At 38.2% G+C, this 20,986-nt stretch overlaps 1 protein-coding gene and 1 non-coding gene across 2 annotated transcripts in view; one reads left to right on the top strand and one right to left on the bottom strand.

Moving 5' to 3' along the window:
• Positions 1-20,986, top strand: part of MAP3K2 (mitogen-activated protein kinase kinase kinase 2) — a 90,269-nt gene that overhangs the window by 59,615 nt on the left and 9,668 nt on the right. Inside the window, exons 6-15 of the mRNA XM_032145949.2 lie at positions 1,227-1,340; positions 1,718-1,805; positions 4,906-5,036; positions 6,236-6,315; positions 7,732-7,799; positions 7,978-8,070; positions 9,921-10,127; positions 13,823-13,971; positions 14,366-14,497; positions 17,248-17,377. Of these exons, the coding sequence (XP_032001840.1) occupies positions 1,227-1,340; positions 1,718-1,805; positions 4,906-5,036; positions 6,236-6,315; positions 7,732-7,799; positions 7,978-8,070; positions 9,921-10,127; positions 13,823-13,971; positions 14,366-14,497; positions 17,248-17,377 (1,192 nt within the window). The remainder of the gene's footprint in view (positions 1-1,226; positions 1,341-1,717; positions 1,806-4,905; positions 5,037-6,235; positions 6,316-7,731; positions 7,800-7,977; positions 8,071-9,920; positions 10,128-13,822; positions 13,972-14,365; positions 14,498-17,247; positions 17,378-20,986) is intronic.
• LOC116463054 (U6 spliceosomal RNA) lies at positions 15,152-15,258 on the bottom strand. The gene has a single exon (XR_004246527.1). It is a non-coding gene; the product is annotated as a U6 spliceosomal RNA (small nuclear RNA).

Genomic DNA, 20,986 nt, shown 5'->3' with positions numbered 1-20,986 from the left:
TGGGGAGGCTGAGGCAGTAGAATCACTTGAACCCAGGAGGCAGGTTGCAGTGAGCTGAGATTGCCACTGTACTCCAGCCTGAATGACAGTGAGACTCCATTTCAAAACAAAAAATCAAAAACCCCAAGGACTTTTTTCACAAAGAAGTCTGCAGAATGAACACACACCATACCAGCTAGTGGGTTTGGGTTCAGATTGAGCTTTTACCACTGTGAGATTTATTAAACAGCATTTACCGGGTTGTCTGCTCTTTGCTCATTGCTGGTATAGGGGGTCCTTGTCTTCAAAGAATTTATACTGTGGAGACCCCAAATTAATTCAGCCTTGCATTTGAATGGCTCATATATTGTGCTGAGTAGAGCAGGTTAACTAGTTCAGAATATGTTTGCTTGTTTTTATTCTGTTCCTCCTTCAATGAAATGGAATACACTTTGAAGTTATTGACAGTCTTCTTAAGTTACTAAATTAACTTTTTTTTTAAAAAAAAAAAGAACATATTTTTATTTTCTTAAATTGTATGAATTACACTTTTTCTCATAGACCTCTTAGGTGCTTTTGTCCTCTGTAACATCTGCTGCATGAGAGGACTAATGAAAGTAGATTCCACATTCAGGGTTTACTATGGAATAGTTAACTCATTAGCTTATTTGTTTTAGGGTATAGTGGTCAGGTCACCAGGCTCAGAGAGAAGAACTCTAGGTGGGCTGTAGATTGCAGATATGTTACTAGCGGTACCCCTCCGTGGCAGCTGTCCTCCATAGCAGGTGCTCAGGATGTTGGTATGTTGAAGAGCACACCAGCTGAGAGTGCAAATTTGTGGTTACTATTGAAAAAAGAACTGAGTTTCATCTATACAGAAGAAAAGTAGTACCTTTATTTCACATGGTCTTTGTACTCCTTCATGCTTTTTAGGGGCGAACATACTATAACTTAAATTTAGCAATATTATGGAAATATCCTAGAAAATTAATCTTTAAATGTTATTTTCTAGAAGAATGTAATGATTAATAAAGAAAAATTTAAAAACATACATGTTCATTCTAAGATTTTAGTGGCGGTAGAATGAGGAGGGCAAAACAATCTACACATACACATTCAGACTTTGATCATAGTAACAAATCAAAGAGCAAGGTATTTTGACATTTGTAATTCCTTAGTAGTGGAGATGCTCATGGAAGAACTTGACCTGGTGAGATAGCTGCATGATTCCTTATGTTTGTTTTTAGTTGGTAATTCCATTAACTACTCAAGATGACTTGGACAAAGCTGTGGAACTGCTGGATCGTAGTATTCATATGAAGAGCCTCAAGATATTACTTGTAATAAATGAAAGTACACAGGTATGATTTGGGATATTTTTTTCAGTAAGAATTATAGGACTTAGGCTTGTAAAAGTTAACATATGAAACATATTCTATAATCATTGCAATATTTTCATTATTATTAAATGTAAACTTACATCCTTTAATTACTATACTTTAATATCCTTGCTCCTCAAAAACCACAGTCATAGTTATAAATAAGTATAATATGTTGTACATACGAAGCTAATAGAAACTGACAACTTAGAATTATGTTAGAATTAAAATTTCAAAGAGTAGAGGATTTGATTAAGGCTCACAAACAGTATAAAATGGTTTGTACTTGGTAGGGGAGAGGATTCTGTTTAAAGCCCCAAGGAGGAAGAATAGCATTAACTGTCTTTTCTCCTTTGTAGGCTACTAATTTAGAACCATTGCCATCACTAGAAGATTTGGATAATACAGTATTTGGAGCAGAGAGGAAAAAACGGCTTTCTATAATAGGTAAGAAACTGGTGTCTGAATTATGAAATGAATGATTTCTCAATTTCTTCTCCATCCTTTAATGTAATGTGGCACCTAAACATATTCCTGATAAATAATACTCTATTTCTCTACTTCCTGTAATTTAATTTAAATACACTATAATATTTGATGTCCCTTGGAAATTCAAGTTTACAGGATTAGTAATCTCCAATTTAGATTCTTTGTTTATATACTCAGGGTATTTTAATGTTAACAAATTCAAATAAAACTTTAAAGAGGTTTTTAGGCTGGGCGTGGTAGCTCATGCCTGTAATCCCAGCACTTTGGGAGGCCAAGGCGGGCAGATCACAAGGTCAAGAGATCGAGACCATCCTAGCCAACATGGTGAAACCCCATCTGTACTAAAATTACAAAAATTAGCTGGGCGTGGTGGTGCATGCCTGTAGTCCCAGCTACTCAGGAGGCTGAGGCAAGAGGATTGCTTGAACCCGGGAGGTGGAGGTTGCAGTGAGCCGAGAGTGTGCCACTGCACTCCGAGAGCCTGGCGACAAAGCGAGACTCCATCTCAAAAAAAAAAAAAAAAAAGAGGTTTTAATTGTACAAATAGAATGGAGGAAAAAATTAAAGGAAGTAATTATAATATATTAAAATTAATAGACTGTAAATTCACAAGCCTTTCTCTAGGGTTTTAGTGATTGCCAAGAATGCTGTCAAAATAAAGATACTAAGAATTTTTATATTATGCTTTATTATTACTTTATTAGTATTCATTTTCATTTGCCATTAATTTATTGTTATAATTAAGATTATGATATAAAGAAATAAAGATCTTGCATGCTGTTTTTTAAGGAGGCTTTATTCGTGCAACATGAGTTGGACACAGGTACTCTCAACTCCCCATTCTGTCTGTTCTTCAATTTGTATAAAACATTGATAATCTACATTTTTATTTGATAAAAGCATTACATTGTTTCCAAAAACCGCTGGTGTAAATGTTCTTTCAGAGAGGGCAGTGAGTATGGCCATTAAAGATGGCATGAAAACATGTATGAGGGGCGGATTTAAAAGAGAAAAGTTAAAGAGGAAGAAAAAGAAATGTGGTTGGGAATCTAAAAAAGATTGGTAACAGAAGAGGATTGTTGATAATCAAAGAAAAAATTGAATTGGCATGTGAACCACTGAAAAAATAGACATTATTCATGTTCTCTTTTGGTCCCCAGAAGAAGCTATTTTATGACCATTCTCTTCTAAGTGTCTGTCTTAAATAAGTCCTACTTTGGGTTTCAGGAATGCGGAAATGCGAGCAGCAGAGGTGATACACAAGCAAAATACAAATGGCTTGTCCTTTTCATTCAGATATATTTCGATATAGTTTTAAAATTTGGTGAAAGAACTTTTGAAATACCCAAATTCAAATTCCAGGTGTCGGATGAACCTGAGACCAGTAAATGTGTCTTCATCTTTAAATTATGGGATTGTTGTAGCATTAAATTGAGAGAACACTTGCACATTTTACTTTTCAAACTAGAAAGCTCATTGTACATTTGTACATAGATGTTCATTGTACATTTCTTTCTTTATCCCCATTTCTTATCACATTACAGTACTTGTCATTTTTTAAAAAATTGCTAATTCACTTTATTTTATTTCATTTTTTGAGACAGTGTCTCACTCCGTCACCCAGGCTGGAGTACAGTGGCGCGATCTCGGCTAAGTGTAACTGCTGCCTCCTGGGTTCAAGTGATTCTCCTGTCTCAGCCTCCCGAATAACTGAGATTACAAGCGCCCGCCACCATGCCTGGCTAATTTTTATATTTTTAGTAGAGATGGGGTTTCAGCATGTTGGCCAGATTGGTCTCGAACTCCTGACCTCATGTGATCCACCCACCTTGGCCTCGCAGAGTGCTGGGATTACAGGCGTGAGCCACAGTGCCCAGCTCTAATTCACTTTAGTTGCATTAGACAAAACAAGCTAAATGTACTAGTTAAATTGACATTTTAAATATATTTTGAATTAAAATTACACTGAATACCTCAGTCTTACTCTAATAAATATTCTTGTTTGACGTCAGTGCCAGCATAAGAAGAAATTGGAAATCGTAAAGTATAGAATTAGTGGTCTTTTATTGGCACTGCTTTAAACTTGGAATGGCTTTGCTAGATATGACCATTATCTATTTTTCTTATATGTTGGCAGTTATTCTCTTTAATTGTTTTTATAAAAGGGTGATAGAGGAAAAACTCCTTTAGGTTAGGAGTGTATGCTGATAAACAGGTCTCAACCAAGAGTGTGTTGGCATACACATTACTGTGAAAAATGGGTTGTCAAATAAGGAGACAAAATTTTCATAGCTTTTTTTTTTTTTTTTGTCCTATCTCCTTTTAGTAATTGACTATATTGATCTTCTTTTGTGAGCACGGGTATATGGAAGGAATAAAAATATTAGGGACCAGTATTATTGTGGCTACAGTTGTTATGAAGCCTAAATCAATCATGACTCAAATTGAGCTCCTAATCATTTTACAGACAAGTGTAGTCAGTACTCTCTTTTACGCACATGTCTTGGTAATAATTTTGCTCTCTTTTTCCTCCCTGTCTCACTAACAAATGCATATACTCACAATGACTCCTTTACATAAGGCTAATACCTTTTTTGCTTTAAATTGGACCAGAACTTAAATGCTCACATAGTTTAATTTCAAAAAACTATGAGGAAAGGTGAGACACTGTACTAATAAATATAGCATCATTTCCACAGAACCAAGTAAAATAAAGTGGGTTATTGTCTCATAAGAAATGTGATTACTTAAATAAACTGTCTTAATGCCAAAAAAATCTATATTGTATTATCATCCCATCAGCATTCAGAATACCATACCACCTAGTAAGTATAAATGAATATTATGGTGAGATTAATAATTATGATAGGGTAGTAATTTACAAAGGTTATAAAACCATTTGAAGATTTACAAATGAATGTTCTGATAAGTTTTAATAAAAACTGAATTTTCTTTTGCTGAAATTATTATTGGATATAATTCAGAAATGTAGCCTATTTAAAACAAAACTTAATTCCCTTGCCTATAATTATAAATTACATTATTTTTCTTCCTTGAGGTCCTACTAGTAGAGATAGAAGTTCTCCTCCCCCAGGATACATTCCAGATGAATTACACCAGGTTGCCCGGAATGGGTCATTCACTAGTATCAACAGTGAAGGAGAGTTCATTCCAGAGAGCATGGACCAAGTAAGCAAAAGTTTGATTTTTTAAATTTAATTTAAAGAGATGTTGTCAGGGTCAGTGTGATTTGGCAGGTAACTGGGTGTGTGTGTGTATTATCTCTTCTCTAATTGCATATCTTCTTAACTGAAAAAAATAGAAAAAATATAGGAAAATGCCCATTAATTTACATGTGCCTGTATAAAGAAAGCTGGAATATAGCTGGTTTTATATGGCTCAATAAGTGAATGAATGAGAGTGAATGAATGATAATGCATTTGCTTTGTAATCCTGGGATTAACAGCCAGATTTTTTTTTCAAACATTTGAAAGACAGAATGAAACTACAAATATGCTGGGCGTGGTGGCTCACGCCTGTAATCCCAGCACTTTGGGAGGCTGAGGCAGGCGGATCACAAGGTCAGGAGATTGAGACCATCCTGGCTAACACGGTGAGGTGAAACCCTGTCTCTACTAAAAATACAAAAAAATTAGCTGGGCATGGTGGCAGGTGCCTGTAGTCCCAGCTACTCGGGAGGCCGAGGCAGGAGAATGGTGTGAACCCAGGAGGTGGAGCTTGCAGTGAGCTGAGATTGCGCCACTGCACTCCGGCCTGGGTGAAAGAGTGAGACTCCATCTCAAAAAAAAAAAAAAAAAAGAAACTACAAATATTTACCTTTGTGAAACTGAGGTTTGTGAACTTTCTGAAACATTTAAAAAATACTTCAATTTTATAGTATTAAAATGTTTTCATGGAGTTGCTGTTATTCCCTTAACATTGCATTGCATTATATGTTCACACTATTATAGTAGTTTACATTTTCTAATAATGTAATAGTCATAGTATCATTAGTCTCAGTTTGGGTGGGGCCATTGTTCAGTTTTCAGTAAGCAAAATAGTGTGAAATATTGTAGCTTTTAATTATTTAGTCAATAGTCTATAGAGAAAGAATATTTTCCTCAGGAAATTTTGAAGTCGTGGCTTGCTTACAAGGGACATTTGAAAATGAGTAACTCTGGAGAGTGACCACTATTGAGTATGGAATTGTTCTAAAATTGTGAGTGAGGGTTGCACAACTCTCAGTATTCTAAAAGCCTTGACTTGTATACTTTAAATGGGTGAATTTTATGTTACATGAAGTATGTCTAATTAAGGCAGGTTTTTTTAAATAAGCAACTTTTGGTTATATCAAATTGAATCATGGTGGAACTCCTTTTTTTTCCTAGATGCTGGATCCATTATCTTTAAGCAGCCCTGAAAATTCTGGCTCAGGAAGTTGTCCATCACTTGATAGTCCTTTGGATGGGTAATGTTTATCGTAGTTTTTGGAGGGTTTGTTTATTTGAGACAGAGTTTTGCTGTCAACCAGGCTGGAGCGCAGTGGCATGAATGTGGCTTACTGCAGCCTTGACCTCCTGGGCTCCATCAGTCCTCCCACCTCCGACCCCCGAGGAGCTAGGACCAAAGGCATTTGCTATTAATACCACATCTGGCTAATTTATTTGTATCATTTGTAGAGATGGGGGTCTCACTTTGTTACCGCTGGGATTACACATATGAGCCACCATGCTCAGCTTATTGTAGTTTTTCTTTTTTAATAGATATGGGTAAATATTCATACAGATAGCGTGTTGAATTATCAGTAACTTTTTTGTGCTACATTCAGAGGAATAGAATTGGGACTTGTGTATGATGATGGCAAATGAATTTTTGCACAGTGTGGATAAATCCCTTTACCTCATGGGACTCAGTATCTTTGTTAGTTAAAATGAAATCTGATTATAATAGTTTGAGTATTCCTGCTTGTCAAAATTGTGTGTTTGAAGGCAAATCAAATTTAGAATTTATGTACATTTACTTTTAAAACTGTGTTTGTGAAAAGTGCTATCAACTTTTACATTAATGTTTGGTTTTATAAATTTCCTGAGTTATTTCACCTGTTCAGGATTATGTTCATTCTGGCACCAAATTAGAAATAATTTAAATTCTTGGTTATTGTAGCCCACTATGCCACACTGGTACATGTAGGCAAAAATTTAAGTACTTTTGTGAAAAAGCTGTTCAGGCATATGAGCAGGATAAAGTTGCAAAATGTGAATTTTTTGTTACAAGTGCTCCCCCTCCTGGTCTCAATAGGACAGTATTCTTGGTAATCCTCTGGAATTGCGCTTTATGAAAGCAAATTCTGAAAAAATAACTAATACTGTGTGGGAATGCACATTTAAGTTTCTTTTATCCATGTATATGAAATTTCTGTGTCAACGTCTACCTTAAGGTAGACATTTAAGAAATTCAGGGAAGTAGTAACGAAAAAGCTATATATTTGAGTACTTGCCATTTGCAAAACACCATCCTGGACACCTTACTTATATACACTTGATTAGTTGGAAATTATCTTTTTTGTTGATGCAGAAGGGTGATTTGCCAAGGTTACATAGTTAAGTGGCAGAGCTTGGATTGAAACACAGTGCTTAGAAACACCTATGATTCCAAAATACGTCATTCTTCCACTGTACTGTAAGGTTAATTTTAAAAGCCGTGCTCTTTGCCTACATGTACCAGGTAAGTGTAGTTTTTCTTTTTAGTTATGCTAACCTTTCAAAGTGAGCTCCTTTACACAAACACATGCAGAGAGGCACAGATAGATAGATATTGCTTAAAGATTTTTTTTTAATGTCTTACATTCTTTCTGTAAACTTAATATAACATTTTTTCTTTATAGAGAGAGCTATCCCAAATCACGAATGCCTAGGGCACAGAGCTACCCAGATAATCATCAGGAATTTTCAGGTTAGACTTTATAAATTCTAAATGTTTAAATGTTTATGTCATTGGATAATATTTTGGCTGGGAGGGAGAGGGGAGATTTTTGAAAAGTCAAATAAAAATTTATAAATGTGTTTTTCATCATTAGAAATATTTAACTGTTTTTTGAAATAAAAGATAACCATATTATATGTCTTAACAGACTATGATAACCCTATCTTTGAGAAATTTGGAAAAGGAGGAACATATCCAAGAAGGTATCATGTTTCATATCATCATCAAGAGTATAATGATGGTAAGTTTCTAGCAATTAGACCACAAGAATAGTTAAAAATCTCAACAACAAAAATAAATACAAAAATTGTTTAAAACCTCATATTTGTGTAATACTATTAGAAAAATATGAGGAATTGTGTTATAACAAAAGTATAATGGGCATTTTGGCTTTATGTCAACTTACAAGACTTGGCTATCCCTTAAAAGAAAAGTAATAATTTTTTGTTTTAAGAGACAAGGTTTTGTTGTCCAGGCGGGAGTGCTATGACATGATCTTAGCTCACTGTAACTTCAGATTCCTGGGCTCAAGTGATCTTCCTGCCTCGGCTTCCTGAGTTCAGGTGTGTGCCATTACAGGCATTTGCCATCACACCCAGCTAATTAAAAAATTTTTTTTGTAGAGACAGTGTCCCACCATGTTGCCCAGGCTGGTCTTGAAGTCTTGGGCTCAAGCAGTCCTCCTGCCTCAGCCTCCCAAAGTGCTGGGATTACAGGTGTGAGCCACTGCACTTGGCCAAAAAGGAGTAATTTTCTTTCTTTCTTTTTTTTTTTCCCGAGACAGAGTCTCACTCTGTCACCCAGGCTGGAGTGCAGTGGCATGGTCTCTGCTCACTGCACCCTCCACCTCCTGGGTTCAAGCGATTCTCCTGCCTCAACCTCCTTAGTAGCTGTGATTATAGGTGCACGCCACCATGCCTGGCTAATTTTTTTTTTTTGAGATGGAGTCTTGCTCTTTCTCCCAGGCCAGAGTGCAGTGGCATGATCTGAGCTCACTGCAGCCTCTGCCCCCTGGGTTGAAGGGATTCTCCTGCCTCAGCCTCCCAAGTAGCTGGGATTACAGGTGCCCGCCACCACACCTGGCTAATTTTTGTATTTTTAGTAGAGACAGGGTTTTGCCATGTTGGCCAGGCTCGTCTCAAAACTCGTGATCTCCAGTGATCCACTTGCCTTGGCCTCCCAAAATATTAGGATTACAGGCGTGAGCCACCGTGCCCGGCCTAATTTTTGTATTTTTAGTAGAGATGGGGTTTTGCCATGTTGCCCAGGCTGGTCTCGAACTCCTGAGCTCAAGTGATCTGCCTGCCTTGGCCTCCCAAAGTGCTAGGATTACAGGCATGAGCCACTGCACCCATCCAAAAGGAGTAATTTTTAAATGATATTAGAAAATTACTCCTTGAAGATGAGATTGATACTTATATCATCCCTTTAAGAAAAAAAATTACTGGCCAGGTGCAGTGGCTCATGCCTGTAATCCCAGCACTTTGGGAGGCTGAGGCGGGTGGATCACCTGAGGTCAGGAGTACGAGACCAGCCTGGCCAACGTGATGAAACCCAGTCTCTACTAAAAATACAAAAAATTAGCTGGGCATGGTGGCGGGCGCCTGTAATCCCAGCTACTTGGGAGGCTGAGACAGGAGAATCGCTTGAACCCTGGAGGCGGAGGTTGCAGTGAGCCGAGATTGTACCACTGCACTCCAGCCTGGGCAACAAGAGTGAAACTCCATCTCAAAAAGAAAAGAAGAAAATTACTACCTATGAACTTTTGCATCTTTGTTTTAGATTTTAAAATCATTATTGGAAATGAGAGTAAATTTTTTTTCTCCTTTTTATCCAGAAGTGATGAGGAGGTTCCTTTTTATGATTTGTGTGTGTATGTGTGTGTGTGCACACTCATACATGTTTTATCATAAGAGATTATTTGAATTTGTATTCAGATCCTGTTTATTTTTTCCCACCCAATCATTGCTATTTCAGTTTCTTAGCCTAGTCACAGGACAAATTTCTATTCTCTACATTACAGATTTTCAATACTTTAAAAGTATAACATATTAATAAAAGGTATAAGGTCATTCTCTCTTCATTTTGTAGGTCGTAAAACTTTTCCAAGAGCTAGAAGGACCCAGGGGACCAGCTTACGGTCTCCTGTGAGTTTCAGTCCTACTGATCACTCCTTAAGCACTAGTAGTGGAAGCAGTATCTTTACCCCAGAGTATGATGATAGTCGAATAAGAAGAAGGGGAAGTGACATAGACAATCCTACTTTGACCGTAATGGACATCAGCCCACCCAGCCGTTGTAAGTAATAGAACTTGGCATAGTGAAATGTAGAGCAGAACCTTTGCAGAATTTTATAGTATTAAAAGGAATAAATACTAAGTGAGTTTTTGGGGTCAGATGAAATACTCAAAAAAGGTAATAATGGTGTTTCTAAAGGTGGTTGGAATGTCAGGTATAAGCATGGTATCACTGCTAATTACTTTAGATAATTCTGTTCTTCACTTGTATTAGGAAAATTATTACCAGCTAGTCATTCTTTATCCATTCATTCCACATATCCTTGTTGAATGCCTACCACTGAGATTTCAAACATAATCTCCAAGACACAATCAAGTGGGATAGATGATATATGGAGAAATAATTATTGTATAGCATTTAAATGTGAGTAGAAATCACCAGCTGAGGAGATAATGTGCAAGAGGCCATAACATCGTCTAAAAATGGGGAATAGTTCAATTTTTGGTTGATGTGGGAGTATTTTACTTGAAATAGTGGGAATAGGCCTACAGTGGTAACTCAGGCTGGATTGCAAAGCATTCAGACCTTACTGTGTAAGCAGTGCATACAAACATTCATGTTCAAAGATGTTTATGGCAGCACTATTTGCATACTCTGAATTCCTCTTTTTGTGTGCTAGTGTGTCATAGTTTACTTTTATATCCATATTGACCCCATGCTATATTGCTGTTATATTTGCTTTAGACAGCTATCTTTTGAAGTAATTAAAAATAAGAGAAAAATGTCTTTTATATATACCTTCAGTCCATTCATTTTTATAGATCTTTGTATATATCCAAAATCTATATAAAGACAGATCCAAGATCTATTGGGTGTCAAATTCCTTCTGCCTGAAAAACTGCATTTTAACCTTTCTTGTAATATAGGCGTGCTGGTAATGAGTTCATTCTGCTTTTGTTTGTTTGAAAAAAGTCTATTTCTCCTTCATTTTTGAAACAGGATCTCACTCTGTCACTCAGGTCGTGGTGTAATCTCAACTCATTGCAACTTCTGCCTCCTGGGCTCAAGCAATCCTCCCACTTCAAACTCCCAAGTATCTGGCACTACAGGCATGCACCACCATGCCCAGATAATTTTTGTATTTTTTGTAGAGACAGGGTTTTGCTGTGTTGCCCAGGCTGGTCTTGAACTCTTGGGCTTAAGCTGATCCACCTGCCTCAACCTCCCAAAGTGCTGGGATTACAGGTGTGAGCCACTGCACCTGGCCTTTCTAGCACTTTAAAGCTATTGTCCCATTGTCTTCTGGCTTATATACTGCCTGAAGAGAAATCTGCTATAATTCTTATCTTTGTTCCTCCATATGTAATATGCTTTCTTCCCCCGCAGCTGTCCCAGCTGCTTTCAAGATTTTGTCTTTGATTTTCTACGGTGTGAATATGATGTGTCTAGGTATATTTGTGTAGGGTTCCCAGCTGGTGTTCTTTCAGCTTATTATGTTTATAGTTTGTCTGTGAAAAGTTCTCAGTTGTTACCTCTCCAAGTATTTTTTCTGTCTCATTCTTCCTTTTTCTTTTGGGATTCCTATTACCTATACACTAGACTATTTTATACTGTCTCATACCTCTGTTCTCTCTTTCTCTCTCTCTCCCCCTCCCTCTCTCCCTCACCACTGATCTATTTTCAGGATCACTGATTCTTTCCTTAGCCTTGTTGCATCTATTTATGATCCTGTTGAAGGAATTCTTAATTTCTGTCATTGTTTTTTATTTCATGCATTTTCATGGGACTCATTCCTGTAGTTTCCATTGCTCTGTTCACCATCTATTCATGCATGTTGTCTACCTTTTCCATTAGAACCTTTAACATGTTAGTCATAGTTATTTTAAATTTCCCATCTGAACCTCCTGAGTCTGGTTGTATTAATTGCTTTCTCTTTTGATTTTTTTTGGAAGGGTTGCTTTTTTGTGTCTTATCACTTTACATTGATTGCCAGATATCATGTATAGGATAAAGGAGGAGGTAAATAGAATGTATGCCTGGAAGTAGGCACAGCTCTTCTTCTGCTAGGCCGTTAATGTGAGGAGCTGAGTCAATCAGTCTAGTTAGGAGTTGAGCTGGGTTTGGATTTTTTTGTTGTCTTGGTCTCTGTGCACCACTGACTTTAAATTCTTCTAATTACCTTGTGCTGGTTTCCTAAAGGGATTTTCTCAATGGTCCTGCTCCATCAGCTTTTTTTTTTTTTTTTTTTTTTTTTGAGACGGAGTTTCACTCTTGTTGCCCAGGTTGGAGTACAGTGACGCGATCTCAGCTCACTGCAACCTCCCCTTCCTGGGTTCAAGCGATTCTCCCGCATCAGCCTCCCGAGTAGCTGGGATTGCAGGCATCTGCCACCACACCTGGCTGTTTTTCTTTTTTCTTTTTTCTTTTTTTTGTATTTTTAGTAGAGATGGGGTTTCTTCACCACATTGGCCAGGCTGGTCTTAAACTCCTGACCTCAGGTGATCTGCCTGCCTCGGCCTCCCAAAGTGCTAGGATTACAGATGTGAGCCACTGCGCCCAGCGTTGGCCTTTCTTTTGTGCCTACTTCTCAGGGAGGACCTCTCTGGCCTTATCGTGCTCTCAGTAGTGGATTGCTGCTACTTGCCAGCCTAGGATAGGGGAAGCAGAATAGAGGGTTCTGTGTTGTCCTACTCAGCTTCAGTCTTAGGCAGGCTTTATCTCCTCAGTTCTCAGAGATGGGCTCGCCCATCTTCCAGGAGTAGGAGTGCTCTAATGATCAGGGTCACAGAAGGTTTCCAGCCTCTCTCTCAGGGGTAGGGTGTTTTTTTTTTTTTTTTCTTTTGCATTCCCCTAGCCTCAGTGGGTCTTTTAACTGTAACACAGGGGTGACAGGGTTTGCTGCTTTCTCCAGCAGCTGAGGGCTCTTGTTTCTTAGGGGAGAAGGGTTTGGAAGGGCTTTCTGCATTTCCCACAACAGTGGGCCATTCCCCTTCTCCAGGTCTTGACCACCTAGGGAGGCTTTCCCTGGTGTCTCCTACTCCTGTGAGTGCATGGTAGAGATCCACAGAAAAGACTTAGAGCAGGTGTGAGCTCACCTGTGTCTAGATCTCCCAAGGGTTCAGTACTTTCATGCCAGCCCACATTTGTTTAAAATGGAGGTGAATTCTTCCTTGCTTGTGTGGGTCTTTCTCTGTGCTTTGCCACAAGTGAGCCAGTGCTTCTGTTCTGTCTCTCCTTGGAGGTACCACCTTTTCCTTAGATTTCAGGTTAGTTGGTTGCCCTGCAATCTTAGTTTTTTGATATGTGTTCAACAAAAGTTAAATTTTGTAGATAACCCAGATTTCTCTTGTTTGGATGGGAGTGATACTCTTTCCAGCTTTCTACATTGTAGGTGGAGGCTGAAAAACTAAGTACAAATATTACTGCAGTGAAAATTAGAAATGGTGCATCTTACAGTCTTTGGCATCTTAGATTGAGTGAAAGAAAGATGCTATCACATGTGTAATTAGGGAAACAAGTTCAGAAAGAAATGAGTCTCGGGATATGAATCTCTTTTTGGTTTAGGATTTGTAGAAAATTGACGAAAGAGAAAATTTTGAGAGATGATAACTATGTGAATTTGGATAATCATAATTTTTCCTTATATCCAAGTACATTCAATGAAGGATGTCACTAATGCAGTATGCTCATTTAGTTATTAACCATTTATTTGTGTGCTGTTTGATATTTCACTTTAAGAAAGTGTTCTTTTTCAGCACCTCGAGCTCCGACCAACTGGAGATTGGGCAAACTGCTTGGCCAAGGAGCCTTTGGAAGGGTCTACCTCTGTTATGATGTTGATACAGGAAGAGAATTGGCTGTTAAGCAAGTTCAATTTGATCCCGATAGTCCTGAGACCAGCAAGGTAAAAATCACTGCACAAATTACTTTGTCACATTATAAGAAACTTTATTTATTATTATTTTTTAACATTAAGCCCCTTCCATTCTAAATAAGAAGCATAAGAAAATGCAGTTTTCTTTAGTATAAGTTATTTGTAAAACAGATTAGATATGTTTGTCTGCTCTTTAATACGGATTTTTCTTTTTTAGTACTTCAGTTATAATCCTAATCTGATTCAGTGTTGCTTTAGCATATCATCAAGGACTGTTTAAAAAGTTATTGGTTAGAGACTTTCAGACGTTTATTACTTGGGAACTAAAATTTTCAGAATGAAATCACCTTGATGGTCCATGAAGTTAGATTTTTTTGCTTTTACTGACATTGTTGAAGACTTAACAATGAATTCTCTCTTTCAGGAAGTAAATGCACTTGAGTGTGAAATTCAGTTGCTGAAAAACTTGCTACATGAGCGAATTGTTCAGTATTATGGCTGTTTGAGGGATCCCCAGGAAAAAACACTTTCCATATTTATGGAATATATGCCAGGGGTAAGTTAGTACATCTTTTTGAAAATACACATTCTATTTAAAATTTTAGTTAATGAAAGAAAAACAACAAAAATGTAGATTATAAAATGTTAACCCTAGTTAAGGACATTTTGGAAGAGTTTTAAATTAGAGCTGAGTAGTATTTTCTATCCTCTTCATCTGTCTTTGTATTTTTTAACTCATTAATGATAAAATATTCTAAAGTAGGTTACAGACATCTTAGCAGTCCATCTTCAGATTTCCTTAAATGCCCAAAATGCCCTTTATAGCTGATAAGTTCACACCAAGTTCCAGTCTGTACATACATTTAATTGTTATGCCCCTTAATTATCTCTCCTTAAGCAATTTTTATAATTCTTAAAAAGAAACAGAGACAAGGTCTCACTCTGTTACCTAGGCTGGTTTCAAACTCCTGAGTCCAAGTGATTCTTCTGCCTTGGCCTCCCAAAGTGCTAGGATTACTATCTAGAGCAGTCAGTTTGTACATGATAGAGATTTGACAAAGAGAGGAGGATATCCTGTTAAGAGTCTTCACTCTCAGGATCTGGAAGAATTTGAAAAAAAAAAAAAAAAAAAAAAAAAAAAAGTCTCATGGATTTCTTTAGTTGCATTCTTGCGGATTTTGTTTTTTTGTTTTAAATTTTTTATAATTTTAGTTATATGGAATGCTTCATAAATTTGCATGTCATCCTTGCGCAGGGGCCGTGCTAATCTTCTCTGTATCGTTCTAATTTTAGTATATGTGCTGCCGAAATGAGCATGCGGATTTTAATTTGTTTCTTTATCCCTTTCTTACTATAAACTCCAAGTTAGATCTAAGGTCTAAATTAGATTCACATTCAACCTTTTTTATCTGATACATCATAGATGAAGCTGTGTACTTTATGTTGCATCCTATCAGGAGCCAATTTCTGGTTATTCCACTGCAGCAATGCAAAGACCTACCATTAGATGAGGGTGATTGACATATTGATTCCTACATTGTAAAGTTTTGTTTTTTCCTGCACACCAGAAAGTAATATGAGGTATAGTAGTGGCACATAGGAATAGCCTGTTCCTTTTCAGCCATCCACCTAATGTTTTTAGCACTGATTGATAGTCATCACTAGAGTCTGCAGTTTCATTAGGAGTTATAAAATGTGATTCGTGACATCTGTCATTATATAGAGTACATCTGCTATTAATGATTTTCAAGGTGGTGATTAATATGTTTACTCATTTAAAAATACATGCATTTCCATAATTTTTATTTATTTTTGAGATGGAGTTTCGCTCTTGTTGCCCAGGCTGGGCAATGGCACGATCTCAGCTCACTGCAACCTCCATCTCCAGGGTTCAAGCAATTCTCCTGCCTCAACCTCCTGTGTAGCTGGGATTACAGGCGCACGCCAACACACCCATCTAATTTTTGTATTTTTAATAGAGACAGAGTTTCACCATGTTGGCCAGGCTGGTCTCAAACTCCTGACCTCAGGTGATCCGCTTGCCTCGGCCTCCCAGTGTGCTGGGATTGCAGGCATGAGCCATTGCTCCTGGCTATAATTTTTTTTTTGAGAAGGAGTCTTGCTTTGTTGCCTAGACTGGAGTGCCTAGACTGGAGTGCGATCTCGGCTTACTGCAACCCCCGCCTCCCGAATTAAATCAATTCTCCTGCCTCAGCCTCCTGAGTAGCTGGGTTACAGGCACCTGCCACCACACCCAGCTAATTTTTTCTATTTTTAGTAGAGACGGGGTTTCACCATGTTGGCTAGGCTGGTCTCAAACTCCTGACCTCAGGTGATCTGCCCGCCTCAGCTTCCCAAAGTGATGGGATTACAAGCATGAGCCACCACACCCAGCTGATGCCTGGCTAATTTTTGTATTTTTAGTAGAGATGGGGTTTCACCCTGTTGGCCAGGCTGGTCTTGAACTCCTGACCTCAGATGATCTGCCTTCCTCAGCCTCCCAAAGTGCTGGGATTACAGGCGTGAGCCACTGTGCCTGGCCTATTCTGTATAATACTACAAGTAGAGACACAGTGGACTGAACAAGCCACGCTGAACTGTAGGTGTGAGTAGTTGACTGGGCACACTTGCTGCTTCCCGTATGTGTGTTTGCAAGTTTGGGTCCACAGAATTGCAAAATGCTCTCCCTCCAAGGATGGCTCATAAACAGTGGAAAGGACAAATGGTTCAATCTGTAAAATCCAAGGATTTACTTTCATATGACAGAGTACACCGTTTACTAAAATTCAAGGAAAAGCAGAAACATTTGGATGTATTTTCCTGTCAAAAAAGAGATTTGTCCCTCAAGAAGCATTTTATTTCTGTCTTTTGAAGGGATTATTAATCAAACTTGTACATTGGAATCACTAGAGAAGTCTTCAAAATTCAAATACCTATTCCTCACTTCACACTGATTCAGCTTTCTCAGAGATGGCACCTTATCCTGCCCTAAAAAACACTTGAGAAAATCTGTTCTCCTTTTGTGTATGTTCTCATGTTTCAAACTTGAGTGTTGAGTATATAAAGAAAAAACTTTAAAATCTCTGTGTTCTTTCTAGTTATACCCATTCCTTTTCCTGAGAAAATCAGCAGATGTCAATAAAATACTTTAAAAACAGAATAAGAACAAAATAAATAAAATTCAAGTAGGACATGCTTAGATGAGTGAGATGAGAATTCCTGCCCTCTTTACCGATAAAGATTTAATAGCAGTTTTCATTTCAAACCATATACAGTAGTTTTTATTGTTGTTTTCTTTTCTCCTAGGGTTCAATTAAGGACCAATTAAAAGCATATGGCGCTCTTACCGAGAATGTGACTAGGAAATACACCCGTCAGATTCTGGAGGGTGTCCATTATTTGCACAGTAATATGATTGTCCATAGAGATATCAAAGGTAAGTAATGAGGTATTTTCTATTTTAAGTACACAGTTCTTTGTGAATGTGAATGAAACAAGTGATGTGGATAAGACATTTAACATTAATTCATCTATCTCTGAAATACTACAGGGAAACAGTTCTCTTGCTTTCTTGTGGACTCTGTCAGTGTTCTATCACACCAGTCCTGTCTCCACAAATGGGTAGCTCTACTGTGGGGGCTTGCAGAATCAGTAAAGTTTAAGAGACCATACAAGTGAGATCATGTTTTCATACATATTGCATAGATATTAGGATAGATTGGCTAAGAGTAGGATCCCTGCTGCCAGATGGCCTGATTCACATTTGGGCTTTATCTACACTGTGTGGCCTTGGACAAGTTACTCAGTCTCTTAGTTCCTCATTCTTAAATGATGGAGATAATAGTATCCAGCTCATAGGATTCTTGTAAGGAGTAAATGAGTTAATGCATGCAATATGCTTAAAATAGTGCCTGATACCTAAAAAGCACTTAAAAGTTAGCTCTGATGACATACTTTATCTGGAGATCAAATTTAAACTTGGAGGAATGGATGTCACTACCTAGGGAAAGAATGAAGAGAAGCGAAGAAAAGAGCCCCAAACTGAGCTTTGATGAACTCCAACTATGTCAAACTGACTTTAAAACTCAAAAACTCAACTGTTTGCAGGGATAAAGGATGTAGGTAAATGCGTAAAGTCACACAAAAGCAAGTGGTGGGGATAGGTGCAATTTAAGAATGCTTCAAAATCTATACTACAAAACATACCTGGAGGTTTGGTCCTGTAAAGGTAGGTTGTGGCCCCAAATTTAGACATCACTTTATAAATCAATCAATAAAAATAATGAATAGCAGCATGATGGTGAATGACTGTAGTCCCAGCTACCTGGGAGGCTGAGGCAGGAGGATTGCTTGAACCCAGGAGTTCAAGTCCAGCCTGGGTAATGTAGCGAGACCCCATCTGTTAATAAATAAACAGTCGTGTGCCACATAATGATGTTTCCACATCATTATGGACCACATTTACAACAGCGGCTGTACTATATAGACTAGGTGTGTAGTAGGCTATACCATTTAGGTTTGTGTAAATACACTCTATGATGTTTGCATAATGACAAAATTGCCTAACGCATCCCCATCATTAAGCAATGTGTTACTGTAAATATGTATGTGTACACGTTTGTGTTTGCGTGTATAAAGATATTACTCATTGGTCTTGCTGGGGACTCTTATGAGTTCTCAGGCTTTCACTTCCCCTTTGAGGTGTGGCACACCCTAATTATGGCCATATTCAGACCAACAAGAACATTCCTAACCAGTTCCTGGTGATGGAGTAGAATGCAGAATGCCAAAGCCGGATCACATATACTAGAATAGGACTTAGAGTAAGTCTGAAAAGATGGGGACATTGCTCATGATCTATGCATCTTAGGCAGACCTCAGTTGTTAAGTACGAAACCTGATAGCTTGAAGAACCTCATAGAGAAGTTATTCAGTTAGGAATACTGTCCATTCAAGCCAGCTTCTCGTTAGCCCTCATAATGAGGCAAGGCAAAGGAACTTAGGGAGCTACCCGCTGAGTGGATCTTCTTCAAACTTTGCCAGAAGTGATGAGCCATCCTGGTCAAAAGAGGAGGTTGGAAGTAAGCTGATTTTAAAGAATAGGGCAAATATATTGATAAGAGAATAAAATATAAAATTGGATGTGCAATATGGTCTTAAGTTTGTAAAATTCAAGTATTACCTAGAAGGAAAATTTCCATGTGATTGATGGTGGTTATCATCAAGTGGCAGGATGAGTGATGGTCGTTTTTATTTTTTTTTTAAGACGGAGTTTCACTCTTGTTGCCCAGGGCTGGAGTGCAATGGGGAGATCTCGGCTCACCACAACCTCCACCCCCACCCTGGGTTCAAGTGATTCTCCTGCCTCAGCCTCCCTAGGAGCTGGGATTACCAGCATGTGCCATCACACCCAGCTAATTTTGTATTTTTAGTAGAGACGGGGTTTCTCCACGTTGGTCAGGCTGGTCTCGACTCGCAACCTCAGGTGATCCACCTGCCTCGGCCTCCCAAAGTGCTGGGATTACAGGTGTGAGCCACTGTGCCCAGCCTTTGTTTTTTTATTTTGAGTCAGGGTCTCCCTCTGTCACCCAGGCTAGAGTGCAGTGGTGCTGTCATGGCTCACTGAAGCTTCAACCTCTTGAGCTCAAGCAGTCCTTTCACCTCAGCCTCCCGAGTAGCTGAGACTACAGGCACACACCACCATGCCCAGTTAATTAAATTTTTTTTTTTTTTTTTTGTAGAGATAGGGTATTGCTATGTTGCCAAGCTCCTATATACTTTCTCTGTATTTCTCAAATTTCCATGAGCAACTTTTAAATCGTTAAGAGAAAAGGAAGATAGTTGATTGGTTTTCAATTTAGACCCATGAAGTCATAATGAAACCTAGGATGAAAATGAATTGATTATATTGCTGGGGAACCAACTCACTATTTCAAAAACTAGTTGCTCTCTTCTGCCTTTGTTTTTGTTCTGTTTGTTTTACAAACTAGACCACTGAAGACCAAATAATGGATGAAAGGAAACTTATCTTCATAGAAGTATTTTGGCTAACAAGCGAAGAAAGAATAATGAACAGATATTGCATTAAACATTAATAGCTGCTGATATCACTTAAATAGAGACTGTCTAGAATACAGCATCATCTATCTAGTTTTGTTCCTCAGTCCCCCAGAAATTGAACCTGAATCTGATCACGCCTCCAAATTCGGTTACAGAATTATGTAATATACATGTAGGACAGATGAGTGTGTTAAAATGATTTTTTGGGATGCAGTCAACAAAATCTAGACCATGAGAAAGCTATAGGGAAACAACTTAGTTTCTTCATAAGTTGCAAAGAAAAAAGAAAAGGAGATTGGAGGGAACTTTAGGAGAGACTTAGAAGATTTATCAGTGACTCCCAATGTATGGACTTCATTTGGATTCTAGTTTTTTTTAATGTAACAAATTGAACACTGACTATATATTTGATAATATTAAGAAGTTATTGTTCATCCTCTTGGGTGTGATAAGAGTCCTTATCTTTGAAAGATATGTACTGAACCATTTGTTGATCATGACATCTTGAATATGCTTCAAATCCTAGAGAGGGGAGGGGGAGTGGTTGGCAGTATGGCTGGGGCAGGATTGTCCAGATGGATGTTGAGGCTGGGTGATGGCTGCGCATGCTGCTGTACCTTTGTGTATGTCTGAAAAGTCTCCTTAATAACTTATTTTTAACACCTCCAAAGTAAGTTTTTAGAAACTTCTGTTGGAGCCTGGCTACCCGTTTTCTCCTCAGCCGTTCTTGTGGATAAGCATTGGTTCAACACTGGTGATTCCGCCCCAGAGACAGCTTTCCCCTGTCTATGACCTGCCTTGGACTGTTCCTTCCCCTATCAGAGCCCTGCTTGTAGCCAGTAAAACATGGGCTTTGTTGTCCTTCCACTGGTTAAGTATTCTAGAGATGGTGGCTTTTTTGACATTCCTTCTTAAAGTACTGGATGGTAGGAAATGTTAGACAGTGCTCTTTTAGAAGATCACTAATGTCATGGCATGTTTATGC

This window comes from Hylobates moloch, unplaced genomic scaffold, assembly GCF_009828535.3.
Source record: "Hylobates moloch isolate HMO894 unplaced genomic scaffold, HMol_V3 SCAFFOLD_24, whole genome shotgun sequence".
Taxonomy (NCBI): domain Eukaryota; kingdom Metazoa; phylum Chordata; class Mammalia; order Primates; family Hylobatidae; genus Hylobates; species Hylobates moloch.
Note: the sequence above shows the minus strand (reverse complement) of the source record. Positions and strands in the feature narration are given on the sequence as shown.